Source organism: Ciconia boyciana, chromosome 8 (genome assembly GCF_034638445.1).
Source record: "Ciconia boyciana chromosome 8, ASM3463844v1, whole genome shotgun sequence".
NCBI classification, from domain to species: domain Eukaryota; kingdom Metazoa; phylum Chordata; class Aves; order Ciconiiformes; family Ciconiidae; genus Ciconia; species Ciconia boyciana.
The window spans coordinates 23,911,450-23,933,791 of record NC_132941.1 but is presented as its reverse complement, the minus strand read 5'-3'; the positions used below and the strand labels follow the sequence as shown (position 1 = coordinate 23,933,791).

Here is a 22,342-nt window from a genome sequence, read left to right as displayed (position 1 = left end):
CATCCCAGTATGAGTCCCATACCTCCCAAAACATCCTAGGATGAGCCCCATACCCTGAAGACATCCCAGGATGAGTCCCATACCTCCTGAGATATCCCAGGATGAGCCCTATTTCCCTAAGACAGTGACTCCCCTTGGTCCAGCTGCTCACTCATGGTGATGGATCACCACCACCCGACAGGGTTGGTGGCTCTTTTGGGACAGTGCCAGGAGGAGCCAGGCAAGGCAGGCAGGTAGATAAAGCAGAGCCAGGTGAGACACCCTAGACTTTCATCAGCTTTGGGTTAAGGGAGATAAACCAGATGGGGTCTCTAAGCTGCTGGACACCCCTCAGATGAATTAACTCACTGGGTGGTGCCCCAGGGACAGGGTCTCTTTCTCCTGGCAGGAAGCACTGAGGAGGCTGCTAGGTGGTGTGGGTCCCTCAGCTGTGGGAGAGTAACCAAAATAAATGGATTTTCCTTATTTTGTCTCAGCTGTTTCCTGCAACAAAGCAGCAAAGTCCAGTAAAGACCTCCAACCCTTCTACATTGGAGCATTTGGTTTCGTACATGATTGCAACCGTGTCACACTTTCCTCCTCCATCCCTGTTGGCTCTCAGGCCAGGAGCGCTCTCGCTAGGTCTGCACTCTGCTCCGTTGCAAACAGAAAACATAACACAGTTTATCCTTATCTTGAAGGACTCACTGGTGTCCTCCTCTCTTCCTACAAATCAATGAGCAGCTGCTAGTTCCCTTCTGTCTGAAATTGCCTCTAGGGCTTGTAGTGGCAAGGTCTATCCTTTTGCTTACAGGGGGGTCACCACGCAGGTATTGTCCCAGATTGCCTCGGTGGGTTAAAACTATAGGTTTCACCCTGATGACAGCCTGCCAGCATCACTCTCTTGAAGTGACATAGCAGGGGATGACTAGAGATGCATAGGGATTAACATAGCTGTCCCAAAGAAGAACTTTCCAACAATAAAGTGTGAGGAGCAAGCACAGAAGGCTTTGGACCTGCCTTTGGCAAACCTAATTTTGAGGGCAAAGGAAAGGCTGAAGCTGTAGGACACCAAGATGAGCAGGAGAGGCATCAGGATGACAAAAGCAGCTGCCAGAACGATCTGGAGCTCCTTCCAGCTGGACCTTGCACCCTTTTAGATGATTGACAGCCTACACCTCACCTCTAGCACGAAGGGCAGGAGTCCCCCCCTAGGTCCTGCATCACATCTGCAGCACTTCTTGTCTTTGTGCAGCCATATTCAGGCATTTCAGAAGCCGAGATGTGAGCTGTCTTGGTAAGCTGTGGAGATAAATCCCACCCAATCACTCAGCCATACCGGTCACATCCTTATTTTCTGCAAATTCTCCATGTGCATTAGTTTGACCTCTGGAAGATGTCAGTTTAAAGGAACAGTTTCATCTACATGGGGTTGGAGCTTGGGCACATATGATAGCCACCAGGTCTGAAGATGAGACAACTTTCTGGTGCAAACCTCTTTTGAATATATACCAGGCTTTGTGTTTCAAGCTTAAACCTCTGGATGGGCATCCAGGTGCTTAGGCACAGGTGTCCTAGGCTCAGATATCCCCTAGGGTTAGGGGAAATCCCACCCTATACCCCTGGAAGCCAGGCAGGAGCCACAAAGGTTTCTACAGTAGACCAGACACTGCACCTAGGCACCCCCTCAGCTCTACATGCAGAAGTGAGGGTCAGCTTGTGGTAGTCATGGTCAGTTGAAGCAGCTCAAGAAAGATGCTGCAAGGTACTTCATCATGACCACGCCTGTAAGCCTTTAGACTAATTAGCCTTTGAGAGCTCAGCAGAGAGAAGTGCTTTATTACCCACCCATGTATGTTCAAGATCACCCATGTGCACCCAGATGTGCCCTCCTGACTCCATCTTCCCCACCACATCCCTTTACTGCCAGCCCATTTTTTTCCCTGGGGGCTCAATTCCCCTCTGTCCCCAGCCACATGGGTCCTCTGATCCCCTCCACTCCCTTCTGAGCACATTGCCTTCTCCTCCATCCCCCTTTATCCTCTTTCTGGGTCCTCTGCCCATCTCCCTCCCTGCTTCTCCTTCCCCTTTACAGCGCACTCAGATCCCCACCATCCCCAACTAGGGGTCTCCATGCCCAGGCAATGCCTCCGGGACCCCTGTGCTTACAGCAGAAGCTGCCCACAGGAGCCAGAGGAGCTCATTAATCACCTTTTTATTTTATTTCAGGTGCTGTACACAAAGTCACTCACCCCCAGGTGCTCCCAGGGCCCATGTGTAGACCCTGCCTCAACACCCACCGTGAACCAGCACTCACTGTTGCTGGGTGCAAGGCCAAAATAAATTACCCGCCACCCCATGCTCCCCATGCCCCAGGCACCAGGGCTGGTCGGCATCAGCCCTTGAGCGCCAGCCCTGCCAGTGCCCGGTTTCACCCAGAGTGCCCCGCACCAGGGTAAGTGTTCGCTTCGAAACAAAAAGTCACAGCATCGGGCCCTGCCCGTTCCCAGCACCACTGGCCCCAGCTCCCAGGGCTCAGCACAGCATGGCAGCCTCTGACAGCAGCGGGGAGCACCTGCAGGGAAAGGACAGGGTTGGAGCATCAGGTTGCCACACTCACGCTGCTGGCAGCTGCTTGGAGCCCACCTGCCCAACCACCCCAGGGTGCCCTAGAGCTGCTGGCTAAATTGCTGGGGGGATCCCCCTGGCTTTTCACCCCCCACTTTGATTCACCCCACAGGGACATGTCATCAAGATCTGGTGAACCTGATGCAAACACAAAACCCAGCGCCAGCCGGCACAGTCCCAGGATTGCTAAAAACAGGAGCTGATCCACAAGGATCAGCTCAGCCCAGTGGAGGTTGAGACTTGTGTCCAAAGGGGTCCCCAAGGGGACAGAATCAGTGAGCCCTCAATGCCGTCTTCTGCATCTGAGGGATCCCAGCAGGAGGGAGCTGTGTCAGGCAGTACTCACTCCATCTTGGCTTCCAGGTGGTGGACGGTCTGCTTGTCCAGGTAGCGGCAGAAGAGTGACAGAAGGTTGCTGGGCAAGAAGAGAGGCTCCACCAGCGAGGCCTTGGGCACTTGTGACAGCTCCCGGGCAACCAGGAACACCATGTCTGTCCTGGGGGCATCAACACAGGGGGTTGAGTGCCCCACCAGCCACCAAACCCCAACCCTGTCATTTGTACAGCCCCTCACCACATCTCGAAGTCCCCGCCGCACGGCTCCAGCGGCACATCAGAGGACAGCAGCCTCTCGCCATGGCTCAGTAGGGAGTAGAGCAAGGAGATGCCAAACTGCGGGGAAGCAGCAGGAGCAGTGTCACAGCCGGTGGCAGTGGCACTCCAGGGACACTGCATGGCTCTGCCCTCCTTGGGGCCACCTACCTGGTTCTTCAAGGCCATGGCGAGGGGGAGTTCAGGAGACTTGGGCAGAGGCCTGGTCATCTCCTGCAGGACCTTGATGAGTTTGCTGAAGGTCATCCCGCCCACTACCTTGTTCAACGGGCTGTAGAGCAGGGGGAGAGACTGGGCAGGGCAGAGGAGAGAGCAGGGATCTGAGCCTGTTTGACCCATCACAGCCACAGCCCCATCCCAACACCTGGGGGTGATGCAAAGGTCAATGGTGCACACCCCCCTGGGGGGGGACTGCCACCAGGACCTGCTTTAATCCCTCCTGGAGACCTTTCTCCTCCTCAGGGAAGGAAAGAGGCTCCTACCTCATGGCAACCCCACTAGCTGCTTGGCCATGCTGGGACCCAGCAAGATGGGCCCCCTCCCCATTGTCCAGGGTGCTCCCCCTCAGCAAGAGCAACAGGGGAAGGAGGCAGCCCAGGATGACCCTGCCTTGGCTGGAGGTGCTTGCCTCATCCAACACATCCTTCTTCATGAGGAAGGGCAGGTGGTGGGTGATGGTCAGCAGGATCTTCTCCGCTTGCTCCCGGGGCAGGTGGGGCAGCAGCCGGGCTGTGAGCTTCTTGCCCTTCTGCACACACAGGAGTTGCAAGAATTCATCCTCTGCCTCCCTGGGGATGAAGGCTCCATTGGCACAGATCCAAAGGGACCTGTAGCATCTCTGTCTATCCAGAAGGACCAGCATCAGCTCCAGTGGAGGATGAGGCTCATGGGCAAGGTCAGCACAGGCCACAGTGACACACAGAGGACAGGATCCAACCCTCACTGTCACCCAGAACTACTCATCCATCACCATCTGAGCCCAGCAAGGACTAGGACATGCCACCTGCTCCCCTCTTCCCACGGCACAAACTCACTCTTCACTGCTGCAAGCCCTGATTTTCAAGGCTTGGTAGATACACTCCACTTCTTGGCTCTTCTGCTCCTGACAGCAGGGCTGCTGCTCCTCTGGGGCCAGAGACATCTTCCGCTGCATCTCCTCCACTTCCAGCAGCTGCAGAAAAAGCTGAAGAAACCACATGAGGTAAGGAGGCAGCTTGGAGCATCCTCTACCTGCCAGTTATCCAGGACCTCTGCCCGGGCAGATATCCCCTCGCAGAGGTTTCTCAGATGAAAACTAAGGATCTACATCATCCCATCTTGCCCTGAATTGCTGCTCGCTCACCTTCTCAATCCTGTGCAGTGCCCGAAGCCGGTGGCTCCCCGCAGCCTTCAGGAGGGGATAAAGGAAGGCACAACAGTTACAGCCAGCACCAGACACCACCGCTGGCAGAGCGCTGGGCCAGCTGCTCCCTGGGGATCAGAGGCAGCTTCAGGATAGAGAGCAATCCCACAGGGAGGCCACGGCCAGCTCCAACTGCTCAGAGCCCCAACCCACCCCTCAGCAGGGGACAAGCTGCCACCGCTGAGGTGGCACCCACTCCAGCTGCGCACCCCATCCCACGGCTTGGGGCAGCACTCATGCTTGGTCACAGCAACTGCTAAAGCTCCTGTTAAAGCTGCTCCAGGGCCTAGGGAAAGCTCAGTGTCCCCGGGCATCTAAGGCACCAACCAGCGCAGCTCCCCCTCACCTACCTCTTCCACAAGGGCATGGTGCACAGCATCAATGGCCCGGCGAGGGCTGTAGCAGGTGGACACTGCAACCTGGCCCAGCGAGCCCGCAATGCGCACCACTGGAAGAGAGATAGGACATGGTGAGACCACATCCCACAACCCCTCACCCGGCCCCCCCACTGCAGACCCTCACCGGAGTCATACGTCTCCACTTTCTGGATGAACGGCGTGACCAGCTTGGGGGGTTCCTGCTTGTTGCGCCGGCCAAGGAGCTCCTCCTCCGCCTGTTTGCGCTCCAGCCGCTGGTAGTACGTCTGTAACAACAGGCATAGCCAGGAGGGGAGCCACCATGAGCCCGGGCACCCTTTGGGAGCAAAGGGATGAAGCCCCAGCCCCAAGGAGCAGGACGAGTCACTGGTGCTGCCAGCAGGAGCTCACCTGGTAGTAGTAGTCATCATCCATATTCTCACTCTGCAGCTGGATCATCTCCACCTTGACAACCCAGTCCTTCTCCTTGGAGGTCATCAGCCCAGCATAAGGATCCACTTTAGGAGACCACAGCTTCTTGGGGGAGATGCTGGCAGGGGAGAAGATTGCAGCCTGCTGTGACTGCCCAGAGCCCCACAACCACCCCGCAGCTCCCTGGGGACCTGGGACCCCCTTACCTCTGCGCCTGCCCGCCTTGCTGCTGCCGCTGGGTCAGGATCCGCTGGTGCTGGGGGTGCAGCTGGGTCATATGGCTGGGTGTGCTGCAAGGGAGACCAGATGGGGGCTGGGGAATCAGCACCTGCACTAGAGCCACCCCAGAGGGCCCCCCCCCAGCTGCTTTGCAGGGCTCCTCTGGTCTCACCCAGGCACCCCACTCACCATCCTGTTACCTGAGGTTCAGCTGGCTGCTGGCCGATGGACTGAAGAAGAGAGTGGGGTCCAAAGAGGGAGACACAGGACCAAAGTGCATAGTGAGAGGCTGCGGTGGGCTGATGTGGGGCGATATGGGCCTGAAAGGAGTCGGAGCTGCGTACCCTGCGGTCTGGAGAGGAAGAGAGAAGCATTCAGGTGTCTGAGCCTTCCCCTTTGAGGGTCCTGGAGGGGTCTGCCAGCTCCATGCTGCCTTCTGGCACCCATCCAGAAGGAGCCCATCATCCTGGGGACATAGTGGTGGCTCACAGCCCGCTGTGTTACCTGGTTAGAAGCAAAGAGTGGAGAGGGTCTGCGAGCTGGCGTGAAGGGCCGAGGGGAGCACGGTGAGCAAGGCATCAGAGGTGACTGCTGCAGGGCATGAGATGAGAGGCGTCACTGGGACAAGTCTGTCCTAGAGGCTGCACCTCTGGTGAGGGGAAGGCAGAGGAAGAGGGGACGCAAGAGCCCCCCAAAACCTGTTACCTGCCGGAGAAAGCGCTGGGGGAAGGACTTAGGGGACATCAGTCTGAAGCCAGGGTGCTTAAGCTGGGGAGAGCCCCCATAGCCCCTCTGCATGGGGGAGCCGAGGAAGTCGAGGGCCACGTTGGCAGATGGTGGGGGCCTCTCCAGGACCTGGAGGATAGCTTTATCCTGAGGGGAGGAGGCAGCAGGAGATGGGAATGGGGCCCAGCTGGGATCAATTTAGCTCCCTCAGCATGGGGCAGCTCACCAAAGCTGGTTGTTGCTCAACCAGACCATGGACCAGCCAGGCGCCCATTCTGGCAGCGTGCAACAGCAGGGGACCCATAGGGACACCCAACATAGGGGTCCCGGTCCCCCCAGACTCAACAGAGCCTTCAAACCCAGGCTCTGCTTAGGGCGGGCACCTCCACCCACAGTCTTGGCATCCAAGAGACACGTCCTTGCACCTCCAGACCCATGATGAGGCTTTGGTGGTCCCTCAGTCACCCCAAATCGCCTGCATGACCCTTGGCCCAGGGTTACTGGGGAGCCCTCAGCTGCTCCCTGAGGGCCTGGCTAGGGGTACCCACCTCCAGCACGTGGTGGGGTGGGATACTGCCAGGGCAGGAGCCCCACACCACAGGATCCATCGCCAGCTGGAAGACAGGGAGATGGTCAGCACGGGGAAGAAGGACAGGAGGAGAGGGGCAAGGGACACTGCAGGGACCACTCAGCCTCATCACTGGATGGGAAGGGACATTTTTACCATGTCCTCTTTGCCAAACTCTGCCCAGCAAGTGCCAATCCTGCTGTCCAGCACTGCCGAGTCCTGGCTCTGCAAGCAAAGAAGAGGTTACAGGCACATACTCAGCCCTGGCACGACGGGTCTTCCTCCCTTGGGCAGGGACCAAACTACCCCCTGGTGCCCTCCGTGGGGCAGAACCCACAGGCGTGGGGATGGAGGGGGGAGCAGCGGGTCCCTGCCAGCCCCTCTGCCTGTCGGCCAGGCATGGGTCCCCTCCCTCTCCGTTCATGCGTCACCTCCAGGGTAGGTTTGCTCTGCACAGCTCTCATCACCGCCGGGTCTCCCAGGTTGTTGGGCTCCTCGCTGGGGTCCTGATCTTCCTCCTGTTCCTCAGTTCCCAGCTCCTCCTCCTCTTCCTCCAACTCAGAGACGACCTGCTCAACCTCCAGCTCCATCCCACCTTCCTCCTGGGGCTCTCCCAGTTCCTCCAGCTGCTCAGCCACTCCGGACCCCAGTTCTTCCCCAGCCTCGGTCTCCTCTGCCACCGCTTCAGCCAGCTCCGGGCTTGTCTCCAGAGGCATCAGGGGTTTTGCGGCGTCCTCCTCAGTGGAGTCTCGGTCTTGGAAGGGGGAAAGCAGAGCCTGGGCAGTGCTCACTGGGGTTCCTGCTCCCAACCCAGCTCCTCACCAGGCAGGAGGACACCTTCCTCACCCCCCTCACCCCATTGGGTGCTGGCTTATCTCCCCGACCCTGGGGCTCCCCTGAGATCTTACCTAACCCAAAAGTCATCTCGTTGTACAGGTCGAGCTCTTCGTCCTCCTCGGCCATCTCCTCCAGCAGAGGCACATCTTCCACTAGCAGGTAGTCCTCGAGGATCTGGAGTCAAAAACAGCAGGATCCCTACTCAGGGAGACAGGCAGGGATGGGGTAACCCCAACCTGCCCCCAAATGGGGGGCACCCAACCTCCCTCCCACTCCGCTAGTGGTGCCAGGCAGACCCCAGGGCTCATGGCTGCTCCGCAGCTGGAAAGGGAAGAGCAGGAGCCACTGGCACTACCAGCGAGGGCAGGACCCACTTGTTCAGCATAGGGTAGGAGCCCAGTGAAGCCTGCCAGGACCAGGGCTGTGGCCGCCCAGAGGTGAAGGTGGCCCCTGCCAACACAGGGGATGCCGGCATGGAACAGCACCAGCATGGCTGGTGCTGAGGGACACCATTAGGCTTCAGAGTGAACACTCCACTACTAGGGCACAAACAGCACCCGAGCACAAGGCAGAGAACGGCACCCCACTAGCACCTCCGGGGCGGTGTCTTCTCCGGTACCGACCGCTCCCAGGAGAGCCAGCACCGGGAAGGGCAGCCCCGGAGGAGCCGGCACCAAGAGGGGGCGTGACCCGGGGCAGCGGGAAAGGAGGTGGCCCCGAGGACGGGCCAGCATGCCAGGGCGGAGCAGGGCGGGCACTCACAACCGGCTCGCCGCTCTCCGCCATGCCGCGGCACCGCCCGCCCGCGTCCCTCTACGGGGCCGGGCTGCCCTCGCCGCCGCCTTTTACAGACCGCCGCCGCCGCTCCGGCGGCACCGCGCCGCTGCGCATGCGCTTGCCGTACAGCATGGCGGCGCCCGGCTGCGCCCCGCGCCTGCGCGGTCTCTTTGCCCCGCCCTCTCGTGTAGGCCCCGCCCTCTCGGCCGGGACCGGCGGCGTTGCGCGGAGCAGGGATGGGGGTGGAGCTGGGGGGGTTGAGGGTGAGGTTCAGTGACCCCACGCGCGAAAGGGGGTGTAAAACTGCAAACACTTGCGTCTTTCAGGGCACAGAAAACCCCACCCCGGCTTTTCCCACTGCTCTCGTCGCTCCCTGCCAGTGATGCCGTTTTCTGAACCGATAGCCCTCCGAGCAGTTGTGGAAAACCAGCGGGACGTGGTCGGTCCGGCTGGAAGCACGCCTTGGAGATTTACTGCAGTAGATCTGAAAGCACAGGGGAGCAAAACTAAGGCAAAGACGTTGTAAATCTCTGCGTCCCGCAAAGCGCAGTGGGCTGCCCTCATCCCCCTGAATGCCGGGAGCGCCTTGGTTGTGTCAGACCTCACCCGCTCCTTAAATATTTCTCTCTACTAATGAAAGAAGCAGCACCCTAAAAAAGGAAGATTTGGCTGTTCAAATCAAACCAGCGCAGCCTTTTAGACACATCACGTGGAAGAAACTTGTGGTTCAGCTTCTCTTTACAGGGAAAGTCTGCTGGGCACTGCTGGTTATGGCAGAGTCATCTCCAGGGATTCCCATCCCAACAGGGAGAGCCTGGGTGTCAGCACAGAGAAAGGATCCATGTCCTGCAATGAGCTATTTGTGTAATTAATCCTCCCTGAGCCAAGGGGATAGCTCACCTGGGCAGAGCCAGACTAGCATGCAGGTCAGGCTCCAAGGCGGTGAGCCGCGATGCCAGCTCAGCCGCCAACACAGCAGTTAGCGTTTATTTCTGGGAGAGCCTTGAGATCCCCGATAGGGTTCTGGTGGCAGCTGCGTCCCCTTATCTCACAGGGAAAACACTCAACGGCAGCTTCGTGGCTGCTGGTGCCGCTCACCGGGCAGCCAGCAAACCAAGCAAGAGCTCGGCTCAGAGCTGGTCCAGTGGGGATTGGTAACAGGCATTTGCAGGTTTTTTCTTTGCTCAGTCTCTACTGATTTATCTGCTGCCTTTGGGTGGGGGATGTTCTCTGCATGTGCTTTATTGATTTAACGATAGGTTTTTAAATGGGATGTATTAAGATGGCAAGTCTTGAAGGGGCTCAGTGTTAGAGGAGCTCCATGATACTGCTGTTTTCTTTCCACTCATAGTGACTTTCCTTTGCTTCTTTTTTTTTTTTTAACTTTTAAATCCTTATGCAGATAGATAGAGGACAATGTATGTCTGCTTCCCAGTCTGAAACAGTGAGTCTAAGATAAGCAGTACATGACCTGTAGGACCACAAGCAGACAAGCTCCTAGGTATATAAAATACCTATGTACTCTTTAATACTGGTTCATTTTCCTTTTTTAACCTTGTTTTTCTTAATGCTGCTATTCAAAGCTGGTGTACTTCTGTAAGCAGTGCCTGTAGTGTTATAGAGCCACTCGGAGGCACACCTAGCCTAGCTGAGCTACGGTGCTCATCGTTTTTCTGGAGGAGGCACTAGGAAACCCAGCTCTTTGACCTTTGGGTTCTTCTGTTTGATGTCAGGCAGTCCATGCTGGGCTTGAATGGCAGAGTCAATCCATCCCGCAGCCACTGGACCGAGATGCTGACACACAGGCTTCAAAAGAAAGCAAGCCAAGGTTCAGAAAGGAAGGTGTCCAGGCTGTGCCACTGTTGGCTGTTGGCATAATACCAGCCCTGGCTGAAAGATCCTCCACAAGAGGTGGTTTTTACCCCCCTTTCGGTGAGGAGCAGGAGCCAGGTGAGCACGTTGTAGTCCCTGCTCCATGACCTGCTCCCAGCGGGGGTTCCTAACTGCAGGCGTCCAGCTGAAGGCCCGGGGGAGCGGCGGCTGGGGCCCGGTCCCACCTCACACTTCTGCTGCCTCCACCCCTGAGGTGAAGGCCAAGGGCGGGGCAGGCCCTGGGGCGGAAAAGGCCCCAGGACGGGGCAGGCCGGGCCAGGCCGAGCTTGGGGCACAGCCACAGCAGCAGCCCCACCCGCTGCCGGGGTGGCGCCGGCTGGCATGGTGCTGGGCACAGCCGCGGCCGGGCACCGGGGCGGCTGCGGGCCAGCCGGGCACCGCCCCAGCCGGGCGGTGCCTCAGGCCCGAAGCGAAAGCGAAAGTGACACTGCCAGCAGGCGGGCGGGCTCGCATAACCTCTCAGCTCCCTCTCTGCCTGGAGACTGATGACGCGTGGCCAGTTCCGCACCGTGATTGGCCGCGCGCGGCAGGGGCTATAAAAGGCAGCGGACGAACAGGGTGGGTTAGTCTGTGAGGTGAAGGGAGAGGGTGGTGGCTATGGAGCTGGTGGTGAAGGCAGGGGTCCTGGTGCTGATCGCACTGGTCGGCCTGGGGGAGGCAGATGGTGAGTGCTTGGGGCGGTGTGAAGGGAGGTGAGGGGGATGGGAGGTGCTGTGAGGGGCCCGGTACCAGTTACCGGCGGGGGCAGGAGGTGCTGTGAGGGGCCTGGTACCCATGGGGCGGGCGGTCTTGCTACTGGTAAGGGGTGTGGGGGGGCAGGTGCCTTGAGGGCCCTCGTACCAGTTACCAGGGGCGGCGGGGGGGGGGGGCAGTCGGGGCCCTTATATGGTGGGGAGCAGGTGCTGTGAGGGGTCCGGTACTGGGGAGGGGGGCAGTCAGGGCCCTGTTACCGGTGTGAGCTGGGGGGGACGTGCTGTGAGGGTGCCGGTTCTCGTGTCCGGGTGGGTAGTGCCTGCTGCAGCCCTACTTCTCACTGCCCCATTATCCCCCTCTCCAGAGGCACCGAAGGTGGAGGTGTACTCCCGCAAACGTGTCACACCCGGAGAGGAAAACACCCTCAACTGCTTTGTGAGTGGTTTCCACCCTCCAAAGATCGACATCTCCCTCCTCAAGAACGGGGAGCCCATGAGCAACGTGAAGTATGCGGACATGTCCTTCAATGACAAGTGGCATTTCCAGCGCCTGGTGTACGCGCCGTTCACTCCCAAGAAGGGCGACATCTACGTTTGCAGGGTGGCCCATTCCACCTTCAGAGAGCCACAGTCATTCCGATGGGGTATTGTGTGCCTTCCTTTTCAAGCTTTGCCGCTGTTCATGTGCAGAAGCCAGAGCTTGTTAATTTATATCCACAGTGTCTCTGTTCCCCTTCTCAGGAAACAGGGTGCTATAATGGGGTAGACTTTGAAGGTCTTGTGCTATAGATGGAAAATTAACTTGGTTCCAGTGGGGCTGCTGAAAAGGCTGTGTATACGTACCCGTGAAAGAGTTTGTTAGTAGCAGACGGGGAAGACTTGCCTGGGTGTTACCTGTAGGTATTTGGTTGTGCTGTGTCTGATGACTCTTAGTAGAGCACTCTGATCTCTTCTGGGTGAACTTGCCTAGAAAGAGATGGGTCATGCAGTGATTTTTGGCTTTATATTTGGTGAACATAAAGAAGGATATAGCAGTGGGGACTGATCGTGGTGACCTTAGCCTGCTGCAGCAAGGAGACAGCCAAGCAAAGGCACCTCTCTGGTTACTGCACTGGGGCTGTTTCCAGCAGGGGTGGGCTTGTGGTGATGGGAGAGAAGGGCTGCTGTTTGCCCCGAAGCCTAATGCTCTCCTGTTCTTTCTTGCAGATGAAGACTTCTAAGCTGTGTCTGGCATAGTCATGGTGAGTTACGCTGATGCTCCACGCTATGCTGGTAAGGGGAACGTGGACTGCTTTCCATGGGGGGAAGTCTAGCTTGCAGAGTTGAGGAACAAAAGCAACCACCCAAAAAAAAAAAAGTCTAGTGTTGCCACTGATTGGTAGCAGAGCTGTTCCCACACCCTTTCCACCTGCTATTTTGGCCAATTCTCAGCCATACCTTGCCTACAAAAGTCTCCTTTGCTCAGAAGAAAGGAGCCCCTTGGAGCAAAACTTCCCTGCGTGCCTTTTGTGTGTCTGCCAGATACTGTTTGGAGTTGTCACGTGTCCTCTAGGGCTTCTCCAGACCCTGTGGTGCTATATTCTGTCTAGTGAGGAGGAAGTTGCCATACCTGGAAATCCCCATGATGTGGGGGCAGGCAGGCTGGTTAACCCTGCAGCAGGCAGCGTGTCAGCTTGGTAATGTGGAATTTATGAGGCACAGGTCAGTGCCTTGCTGCCAGACCAGAAACAGTCTTGATTCACTGGTGTCTCACAGTCTGAGTGCTCTGGGTTCTTCAAACTATCTGGGCATAACTGATCTGGATGTAGCAATTGGGTAAATACTAGTTTAACCCTTGAAAGGAAGAACAAAACTAAAGATACATGGCCTAGCTGACATAGTTGCAGTGCTGGTTGAAACACCTTGGTTATTTACCCTGGTAGAGGCTGGATAATTATTAACTGCCCAGGACAAGCCTTGGCAAGACCTCACTTGAAATGCCCTCCACACTGGACCAGAAAAATGTTATCGATAGCTTTTAGACAGACAATCATGAGTCAAATGAAGTTTGTAAATTGGAAAAACTGCCTTGGGCATTTCTTCTTGGGAAGATGTAGGTGGATCAGAGTCCTTCACGTCTCACTGTCTAATGCTGCTCTCCCTCTAAAGCTCTCCAGCCCTTTGTGGCTGTAAAGCAGCAAAGGCTAGGAGGGGTGTTAGGCTTCCAGGGACAAGAGAAAATGGAGGTCAGTTGACCAGCTTTCTAGTGGGGGACAACAGAAGAAGGTACGCTCTTAATTTGTAGCAGAAAAGCTGAGGTGTGATACTGGGGGCTGGGGAAAGGCTCAAGGGATCCCTGAGAGCCAAAAATGGTTGGACTGGAAGGATATTTAGAAGGCATGCTGTTAGTGCTTAAGTGTTTGCTTCTAACTGCTGCTTGAGATGGGATGCTGAAGTAAAGGGACCCATGATTTGATACAGTACAAGACATTTCTAGGTAACAGAGCTCTGAAAAATTATATACAGCCACTCTTCTGGTTTGTCACTCACTTTTGGGACTGGGGATGGAAACCTGGCCCCAGGGCAGGGTCTGGGGTGTGCTGTGCCCATGTGGCAGTGTGGTGTGCAGTGGCTTTGGTGGGACATTGGTGTGAAGGTCACTGATGGTGAGGGATGCCTAGCTTTCTTGGAGGTGGGACATTGGTGACTTGGCTAGAGTCTGGAGTCTCTGACTCTGCAGTTGGAGTTCCCTTGTGGAAAACACTTTTTTTCCTACAGTAATTACAGTTGAAGGTGTGAGGAGACTGACATCAGTCACTCTGTTTTCCCCCATGCAGGTCTGAAGAATTCTGCCTTGCAAGTCGAAATCGTCTTGAGCTTCTGTCCTTTCTTCACATCTCACTTGTGAATATGATGAAAAGCAGCAATAGTCTTCATCATGGAATTCCTTCTTTAATAAAGCATATCTTTAAAATCTGGTTTACCCAAAGCAGTATATGAGCTAGGCTTTTTTTTTTTGAGCACATAGCTATAAATGTCTACATTACTGATTAAGAAACAATTGTAGCTCTTCAGTGCTCTGAACTGAACAGGATTTTTATCTAAATAAAATTGGAGAACTTCAGTGGAGTCCTTAAAATGTTTCTTTAGAGTCTTGTGACAAGCCAAGCTTATTTTGTGAGCTCCCATGGTCACTGGGTTGTGGATGGATCTGGCAGGTGGTGGCACCATGCTCAGGTGTATGCTTTTTATCCTACTGAGAAGGTGCAGGAACCCTTTTCCATCAAAAAAAAAAAAAAAGAATTAAAGGTTTCTGGTTTATGTGGGATCTGCCTGGCCACATGCTCCTGAGTTGCTCTGAAGGGATGGGCACAAGGTTTAAAAAAGGGACAAAGTGACCTTGGGGACACTGGGTCTGATCTTAAAGCTGGGTGAGAGGAAAAGGAGTGGATAGGCAGGGTGTGGTGCCCACTTCAAGGGTGAGAACTCCAGCCGATGCATCTTGGGGGTATGTGGTGTAGAGCTGGGCTGAGTGGAAGCAGACATGTGTCAGTGACTTTCATTTCTGGTTTCCTGTTCTGCAAGCAACTCACCCCACGAAGCCCTGTTGGGGGCTGGTCTTCTGCCATGCTTCGGGGGTTTGATGGCACTACCCAAAAATGGCACTACTCAGTAGAGTTTGGCAGCCTGCTTTTATTTTAGGAAGTCAGTACAATCGTTGAATTGAGGAGGATCTCATCAATGCAGATCTCGTGTATGTGAACAAGGATTGCTGGCAGCCCAGTGGGTGTGATCTATCACATGTCTCTTCTTGGGTGTATTAAGATTTGCTGTGACTGGTGTCAGAGAACACCCACTCAAGATTTTGAGGCATCTTGGCTTGTTTCGTAGCTTTTTTCTATTAAAACCACATTTTCTGTGATGTACAAGAATAATAATAACTGTCCCGTGCAAACCTCTGGCTTTGCTTGAAAAGACATTTACCTAGAAGACAAATACTTTGCTACAAGCAACAATTTGCTGGGGTGAAGGGAGCAGTTATGGGGACTTCGCACTCACTAGAGGAGCATTCAAACCAGGAGAGGTGGGGATGTCATGGCTGGGTGCAAGCAAAGTGCTTGTGACCCAGCATGGGATGGCAAGACTCACTGGAGCCACTGCACAGCTCAGCCTGCAACGCCAGCCATACTTGAGACCAGCCAGGGACTGCACCAGCCTCAGCAGTGGTCCTTCTGTGGTAGAAGACGGTCTGGCAGGGAGGAAAAGGTTTTGGCTTCTCTTCTGGAGACCCCAGCAGAGCAGCACAGCCTGGCTTCCAATAAATGTCCTGGCTTCCTCCTCTGGATCACAAAGAGCCACCAAAGTGACTGCCACCACCTCGGCTTTACCTTTACTATTGTCAAGAGCATCACACAGTAATGACTGGGTGCATCACACTGAGAGGAAAACCTCATCCTAATTAGGACAGGAGTGGTGTTGGCTGCAGAAGCTGGAGATGCTGTGGCACAGGCAATGTGAGACAACCACATCTCCAAAGGAAACTTACATCAACATCTTCCTGCACCAGGGAAGTCTTTGCCCTGGTTGCATCTGTGGGCTTTTTGTGGTCTTACTTAGGAAATATTTTGATAGCTTACTCAAAAATCCCCCCTCTGGGAGAGACTGATGCATGACAATCCCAGAGGCTGGCTAATTTTGATTAACACCTGAATTTCAGGACCATATCTAGAACAATCTTCTCTGTTTTATGTTTGGGGTCCAGCTTGGGGAGGGTCCAGAGGTATCTGGGATGAAGGTGTACTGCTGCTGCTGGCTTTTCAGCAAAAGTTCCCAGGAGATGGAGTTGTTGAGAGATATCTTGGCAAGTTTGAAGCATGAAACAAGCCTCATTTGTGGTTTATGAAATACAAGCAATTTTGCTGCAAGTAAACTATTTCCTGAGTCAACCAAATACAAGTGTTTTTAGGAGAACAACTTCTACGAGAACAACTCTCTAGGAGAACAGGTCTCCAGGGGAGCTTGTTCCCAGCATGGGACAGAGGGAAGGAGCCAGGACCAGGCAGTGTGAAGGCTTTTGCCTCATCTTTCTGCAGGAGCTGGAAGAGATTCAGAAGATGGGGCAGGGTGTGGAGAGGACCAAGGCCATCAGATGCTGCTTGGCTCTGCCAGTGTCTTGTCCTGGGCAAGTCAGCCACAGATATCATCTCCACTGTGCCCTCGGCTTGTCCTGTCCCCTTTCCAGAGGTGACACAAGTTGCTCAGAGCCATGGAGGGTTTCCAGGGGAGGCTGAGCATCAACACGCCCCGGACACCAGTGTTGCAATCCTGGGGCAGCCCCACTTCTAGCGCAGCTGCGCGTAGGTGTGAGTCACCCACAGCCATTTTGGGGCCCTCAGCCAAATGCAGACAGGCACAGGGATGTGGCAATGGGGGCCGGGACCCCTCATGAGGGATGGTTTGAAACCTGTATGGCTGCAGTTGCCGGTGCGAGTCAGGGGAACAGACAGCCCTGAAAACGGCCACCGCGCCTCTCCTCAGCGCCCGCCGCCCCTCAGGTTCCCGCCGCTGCCGCTCAGAGCTCGCCCCGCCCCCGCCGCCCCTCAGCGTCCTCTCGCCGCTGCCCCTCAGGTTCCCGCCGCCGGCGCCGCTTCACGCCGCGATGTTCCGGGGCCACCGCGCCTGGTTCTCGCAGAGCGTCAGCCCGGCCCCGCGGGAGCTGTGGGGTGAGGGGTCCCGGCGGCGCCTCGGAGATAAGCAATGGGCACGGAGCTGACACATCCCCTTGGTGGGCAGAGCAATGGCAGCACAGCCCTGTCACCCCTCGGTGGGGCAGAGCAATGGCAGCACAGCCCTGTCACCCCTCTGCGGCAAAGCAGGGCTGAGCCCCCCACAGCAGGGCAGAGCATGGGTTTGCCAGGTTCCCCCAGTGCTGGGGCAGGGCACCGTGTCCCCACACTGAAGAAAAGGCCAGAAGGGCCCTCAATGGGGCGGTAGGAGACCCACAGCCATGGGGGACCTGTCACAGCTCCCACTTCAGGGCCCAGCACTGCGGCCCCACAACCAGCCCCGACAGCCAGCCCCATCCCGGGCCACCTCGAGTCCGCCCAGGCACGTTGGGGTGGAACACGCTGGGGTGGGGACACACTGGGGCATCCACCTTCCTCCTCTCCCCTCTTCCCCCTGCAGTGGCCGGTGGTGGGGTGCTCACCCACCAGTGGGACGCCGACTACCTCTTCAGCAGTGATGCCGCCCACCCGGACACCCGCAGGTGGGCTGTGTTCCCCAGCTGCCCCCCCCCCAATGTCACACCCATGTCAGCAGCACCTTCCTTGCTTGGGAGATGCCTGCTCATATGGCATTTCACACTCACATGGAGCCCTCTCCATGGGATGTCTGTCATGCAATTGCAGCGTGCTGGAGGGTCATGGTTACACTGATGGTTGGATGTAGAGTGCGAAAGATAAATGAAAGCATAGATAACGGGTTTAATGTATTTAAAGTATTTAATGGATGCCAACATCCTTATAAAAGCCAGGGTGGTGTTTCTAAAATGCCTGGTACAGGTCTGCCGGGCTTTTACTGCTTTTACTGGTCTGAAAACACACCCACACTAAACCGTATCTAGGCAAAACAGAAAACAGCTATAAAAACCATCCATGCATTAGGCTGGCTTAACTCTGATGTAAATTAAACTAATTGTGCTGGCTTTCTTGCTACCTTTGAATTGATCTACTGGAAAACTCAGGGTCTAAAATAGAGGTGATATCGTCCCCAAGGAAGGAACCAGGTGCAAAAAAAGGCAGTGTGAGTTAACTCTGAAAGCAAACATGGGGGTAGAAATGTCTGGAAAAGGGCTGAATTGCTACTTTCCTTCTGCTTGCTTAATATAAAAAATCAGAGAGCTCAACAACGTTTGCAGAAATATAAGGAAAGGCTATTGACCATCTTCCTCCACCCAGTGAATATTTATATATATTCAATATCATGTAAATATATTTATGTGAAAGGGAACTGCAATGTTTTCTTGCAATGCTCTGCAGCAGGCTTTGCTAGGCTGGACTAAGCAGCTTCTTTTAAGACATGATTGCTTAAAACTGCCTTAGATTTTTGTAATAGTTCAGCCACCCGTGCCAGCTTCAGGAGGAGAAACCCAGAGTAATGACCTTCCTTCTGCCACAGCATCCCGCCAGACTGGGTTGTTCCCCCAGGGGGAATTATATATAATTATATATATAATATATATATTCAATGTATATATTCAGATTATTTTTTGGGAAAAATGTAATCATTATCCATACCCTTAAACCCGGCAAACAATATTTAATTCCCCTCTAAGGAGGACAGTGAGTGCTTGAGCATCCTCCACCCACCCTTCCTTGCTCAGCTATAGTGCTGCCGCTGTTTGGGGAATGCGCCATGAGCCTGAGCAGGGACCAATGGGGTTAAGAATAAATAAATAAAAACCACATTTTCCCCCCTCCCCAAAGAACTGGTCTCGTATCGAGAGCAGGTTGTGGAGTGGTGCCATTTAGTCCCTAAAAATATGCATTTACCTTGTCCCTGGTGTCCTTCCTCCAGGCTGCTCTCAGGAGGTGCCAGCAGCTGGAACCATAAAGGGACGTTACTGGTAGAGTCTCATAGAAAATTACAGAAAATTAGGTGCTTTTGGCAAAAATACCGGATCAGGTCAGTTTTAATGACAATATCCCTTCAAACTGTTTTGTTTAGGGTTTTTTTCAGGCTTACCTTTGGAAACCAGCTGTCTTTGTCTCTTTCAGAATACACGAGAGCCTCGATTACATGGAGGGCAGAGCTACGGTCTTTCACCCCCATTACATCTCTGCGTGGGCGCACACCCGTGCGGGAGAAGAGCCGTCGGTGGTTCTGGGCCACTTCATCCTGCCTCCCGCCTGCTTGCAAGAAGGTTGGGGGGGGGGGAAACATCAGGGTTTGGCTGTCCTGGGGGTTTCCCTGTGAGCAGAGCCTTTTGGGGTGCAAACAAGAACATCCAGGTACTTCTGCTCTAGGTGGAGGGAATTTCCTTCTGCTGGGAGTGATTCTTCCTCCCTGGAGGCAGAGGATGCTCCATCTATTATATTCTCCATCTATTATAATTGAATCATAGAATCACAGAATGGTTTGGGTTGGAAGGGACCTTAAAGATCATCTAGTCCAACCCCCCTGCCATGGGCAGGGACATCTTTGACTAGATCAGGTTGCTCATAGCCCTATCCAACCTGACCTTGAACACTTCCAGGGATGGGGTATCCACAACTTCTCTGGGCAACCTGTTCCAGTGTTTCACCACCCTCACAGTGAAGAATTTCTTCCTAATATCTAATCTAAATCTACCCTCTTTCAGTTTAAAACCATTACCCCTCATCCTGTCACTATGCTCCCTGATAAAGAGTCCCTCCCCTTTCTTGTAGGCCCCTTCAGGTACTGGAAGGCTGCTACAAGGTCTCCCTGGAGCCTTCTCTTCTCCAGGCTGAACAACCCCAACTCTCTCAGCCTATCCTCATACAGGAGGTGCTCCAGCCCCCTGATCACCCCTGTGGCCCTCCCCTGGTCGATGTCTTTCTTATGCTGGGGGCCCTAGAGCTGGACACAGTCCTCCAGGTGGGGTCTCACCACAGCAGAGTAGAAGGGGAGAATCACCGCCCTCGACCTGCTGGTCATGCTTCTTGTGATGCAGCCCAGGATATGGTTGGCTTTCAGGGCTGCAAGCACGCATTGCCAGCTCACATTCAGCTTTTCATCCACCAATACCCCCAAGTCCTTCTCTGCAGGGCTGCTCTCAATCCACTCATGGCCCAGCCTGTGTCCATGTTTGGGATTGCCCTGACCCAGGTGCAGGACCTTGCACTTGGCCTTGTTGAACTTCATGAGGTTTGCATGGGCCCACCTCTCCAGCCTGTCAAGGTCCGTCTGGATGGCATCCCTTCCCTCTAGAGTATCAACCACACCACTCAGCTTGGTGTCATCCGCAGACTTGCTGAGGGTGCACTCAATCCCACTGTCCGTGTCCCCCACAAAGATGTTAAATAATACTGGTCCCAATACGGACCCCCACTCATCAGTGGTCTCCACCTGGACATCGAGCCGCTATATTGCATTAGCAAGCAGCGCAGTGCAGTGAGGTCCTGCCAGGACTCCCGAGTGCCTTCACTACCACCTGCGAGAGGCAGGGGCTTGCACAGGCAGTGACTGCCGCACAGTCTCGTTACTTGATGCTCTCACAGTCATTTATTTTTTTGTTAATGGCAGAAATCAGAAGGAAAATCGGTGGTTTTATTTGGGAGCAGGTGGATGATTCACTTGCAGAACAGGTAAGATGAGAACTTTATACTAAAGGAGGTGTAGCTTAAAAAAATATCGGTTGTATGAACTTCAGGGAGCCTGGTTTTCATCCCAGACCCTCAGCCCAAATACGGGATCAAATCTTCTTGTGCTTGCTGCGCTGTGTGTGTCCCTCCCAGCATGACATCCCAGGGGACACAACACTGGACTAAGCGCGGGACACGCAGGAGGGATTTTCTCCCTCACCCAGACAGATGTCCAGTCTCCCCAGCACATCCTTCCAGGGATGCCGATCGCCGAGGTCTGAGCTCAGAGCTTTCATGCAGCATTTTCCTTCCCCATGTAGCTCCAAGACACTGCCCGCTTTCTTCTCAAAGCAACTTCTCAATACTTTTGAAGCAAAAATGTGATTAGATTTAAAATTGTATTCTAAATTATGCTTGGAATCACAAGCCCTAAAAATAGTGCTCTCTTGGACCACGACTCTAGTGTTTTGCGGGGTACCCAGGGCACAATTTTAACTCAACTCTGCGTTGATACTTGCAGCCCAATGAAAATCTGATGGATGAACCTGAAGTGGTGAGAAAAGGCTGTGAGGAAAAAGTGGAGGAGGATGCGCTAGACCTGGCTGAAAGGTATTTTCCTGCCCTCGGCAGTAGGATTTGGACACACTCCCCAAATTTCAAGAGATCCCCAGCACATAGGAAATAATGCACACATTTTTTTCCCCCCAATACAGCAGCGAAGAAGAAACAGGCTCCAGAGCACCTGCCCAGGGGGAATTTCCATACCGTGCCCTCCAGGAATACCCGATGAATAACATGGTGACAGGTAACATTTGTCATCGGTGTATTTTTAAGGAGTGGAAAATATGCCTGAAAATTACTGTGGATGAAGCAGGGACCCCCTGTGTGCTCCTCGCTTCCTCCCGGTACTTACAGCAGCAGAAACGCTGAGGGTACAACTGGAATCACTCCCTTCTCCTCCATGCTTTGCATTTCCCATCGTCCTTGTTTTGTCAGAGAAGAGGGCAGCTCCCCCAGTGAGACTCGCACTTTCCCTTCGTAGGCTACGCCTCTGCTCGCGACATGAAGAAATATGTTGGAGAGCTCTGTGATTTCATTCCTGGCACCTCGGGCTACGCGGCGTATTGGATTCAGAACGAAATTAACATTTACTCTGATGTGAAGACTAAAATGAAGCGAAAATTGTAACAGGTGGCTGTTCACATCAAAAACTTCACTGCCAGAGAGCTATCGGTCGTGTTTGGAAATTCAGTCCCGTAGTTAGACGCTGGGATGCCTCCTTGCTCGCTCTCTTCTGCAGATCAATGATTATTTTACCCATCAATCTGCGTTCTCCCTGTGTTCAGTTAAATAGTGAAGAGATTGGTGGTATTGAGCTGCAAATTCCAAGTTAAATCTCTGTAGTACTTAGAGGATTTATAAATTATCCTTGCTTGGCTTATCCTGTCTGCAGCTCAGGATGTTCAGTATATATTTACGTACCTGGCTACATTTATTGTAAACATTTTTTTCTTTAAATAATTATTTAAAATAAGTTCCACAGAAAACTTATAGACATTTGTCCCCGAAACACAAATCCTTTGTCTTTTTATTTGCACCAGAGAATTCAAGATGTGGCTGTAGTTTTCCTTGGAGGGACACACTGATGTCTCCTCACAGGAAGAAGGGAGAAGTCACCCCACGGCACAGATGCACCCACCTGTGGTACACGTTCCTCGGTGAGACCCAGTGCTGTCGTGGGGCTGGCAGGACAGGCAGGGGCTGGCCCAGGATCTCCTGGGCACATGGGAAGCTCCGTGGGTTTGCAGAGGTTTTGAGTGCAGGGCTCCAGACTTCTCCTAAGCAAATCCATGCTGTGCTGGAGCTGGTCACACAGGCAGGGAAGTAAAACCCAGGGACCTTCGCCTGGCTAGGGTG

The 22,342-nt window shown here is 54.3% G+C and overlaps 3 protein-coding genes across 6 annotated transcripts; 2 read left to right on the top strand and 1 right to left on the bottom strand.

The window, feature by feature from the left end:
• Positions 1-2,197: 2,197 nt before the first annotated feature.
• PATL2 (PAT1 homolog 2) lies at positions 2,198-8,657 on the bottom strand. 4 transcript variants are annotated; one of them, XM_072870202.1, is made up of 19 exons: positions 8,521-8,657; positions 7,830-7,932; positions 7,353-7,675; positions 7,078-7,146; positions 6,902-6,967; positions 6,333-6,500; positions 6,132-6,218; positions 5,828-5,979; positions 5,615-5,698; positions 5,388-5,526; positions 5,143-5,263; positions 4,971-5,068; positions 4,561-4,605; positions 4,253-4,401; positions 3,847-4,060; positions 3,369-3,509; positions 3,181-3,278; positions 2,954-3,103; positions 2,198-2,554 (listed from the first exon to the last, which is right to left on the bottom strand). In XM_072870202.1, exons 1-19 carry the CDS (start codon positions 8,542-8,544, stop codon positions 2,515-2,517), a joined length of 2,271 nt encoding a protein of 756 aa, XP_072726303.1. In that variant the 5' UTR covers positions 8,545-8,657; the 3' UTR covers positions 2,198-2,514. The 4 variants fall into 4 exon arrangements, with proteins under 4 accessions (XP_072726303.1, XP_072726305.1, XP_072726304.1 ...); XM_072870204.1 differs by having other exon boundaries at positions 3,847-4,006; XM_072870203.1 differs by having other exon boundaries at positions 6,132-6,215.
• Positions 8,658-10,936: 2,279 nt separating this feature from the next.
• B2M (beta-2-microglobulin) lies at positions 10,937-14,223 on the top strand. The gene is made up of 4 exons (XM_072870005.1): positions 10,937-11,092; positions 11,486-11,764; positions 12,327-12,361; positions 13,937-14,223. Exons 1-3 carry the CDS (start codon positions 11,026-11,028, stop codon positions 12,338-12,340), a joined length of 360 nt encoding a protein of 119 aa, XP_072726106.1. The 5' UTR covers positions 10,937-11,025; the 3' UTR covers positions 12,341-12,361; positions 13,937-14,223.
• A 2,535-nt stretch (positions 14,224-16,758) lies between these two features.
• Positions 16,759-21,613, top strand: TERB2 (telomere repeat binding bouquet formation protein 2). The gene is made up of 7 exons (XM_072871100.1): positions 16,759-16,822; positions 17,286-17,367; positions 18,878-19,023; positions 20,367-20,428; positions 20,946-21,034; positions 21,139-21,230; positions 21,468-21,613. The coding sequence occupies exons 1-7, from the start codon at positions 16,759-16,761 to the stop codon at positions 21,611-21,613; spliced, it is 681 nt and encodes a 226-aa protein (XP_072727201.1).
• Positions 21,614-22,342: the final 729 nt, after the last annotated feature.

Excerpts from the sequence above, each read along its gene's own strand:
- PATL2 (XM_072870202.1), bottom strand. The coding sequence starts at position 8,544 with ATGGCGGAGAGCGGCGAGCCGGTT. Across the intron at positions 6,501-6,901 it reads CACCCCACCACGTGCTGGAG|GATAAAGCTATCCTCCAGGT; the intron begins GTGGGTACCCCT and ends TCCTCCCCTCAG. Across the intron at positions 5,264-5,387 it reads ATGATGACTACTACTACCAG|ACGTACTACCAGCGGCTGGA; the intron begins GTGAGCTCCTGC and ends CTGTTGTTACAG.
- B2M (XM_072870005.1), top strand. The coding sequence starts at position 11,026 with ATGGAGCTGGTGGTGAAGGCAGGGGTCCTGGTGCTGATCGCACTGGTC. Across the intron at positions 11,093-11,485 it reads CGGCCTGGGGGAGGCAGATG|AGGCACCGAAGGTGGAGGTG; the intron begins GTGAGTGCTTGG and ends CCCCCTCTCCAG.
- TERB2 (XM_072871100.1), top strand. The coding sequence starts at position 16,759 with ATGTTCCGGGGCCACCGCGCCTGGTTCTCGCAGAGCGTCAGCCCGGCC. Across the intron at positions 19,024-20,366 it reads TCCCGCCTGCTTGCAAGAAG|AAATCAGAAGGAAAATCGGT; the intron begins GTTGGGGGGGGG and ends TGTTAATGGCAG. Across the intron at positions 20,429-20,945 it reads ATGATTCACTTGCAGAACAG|CCCAATGAAAATCTGATGGA; the intron begins GTAAGATGAGAA and ends TGATACTTGCAG.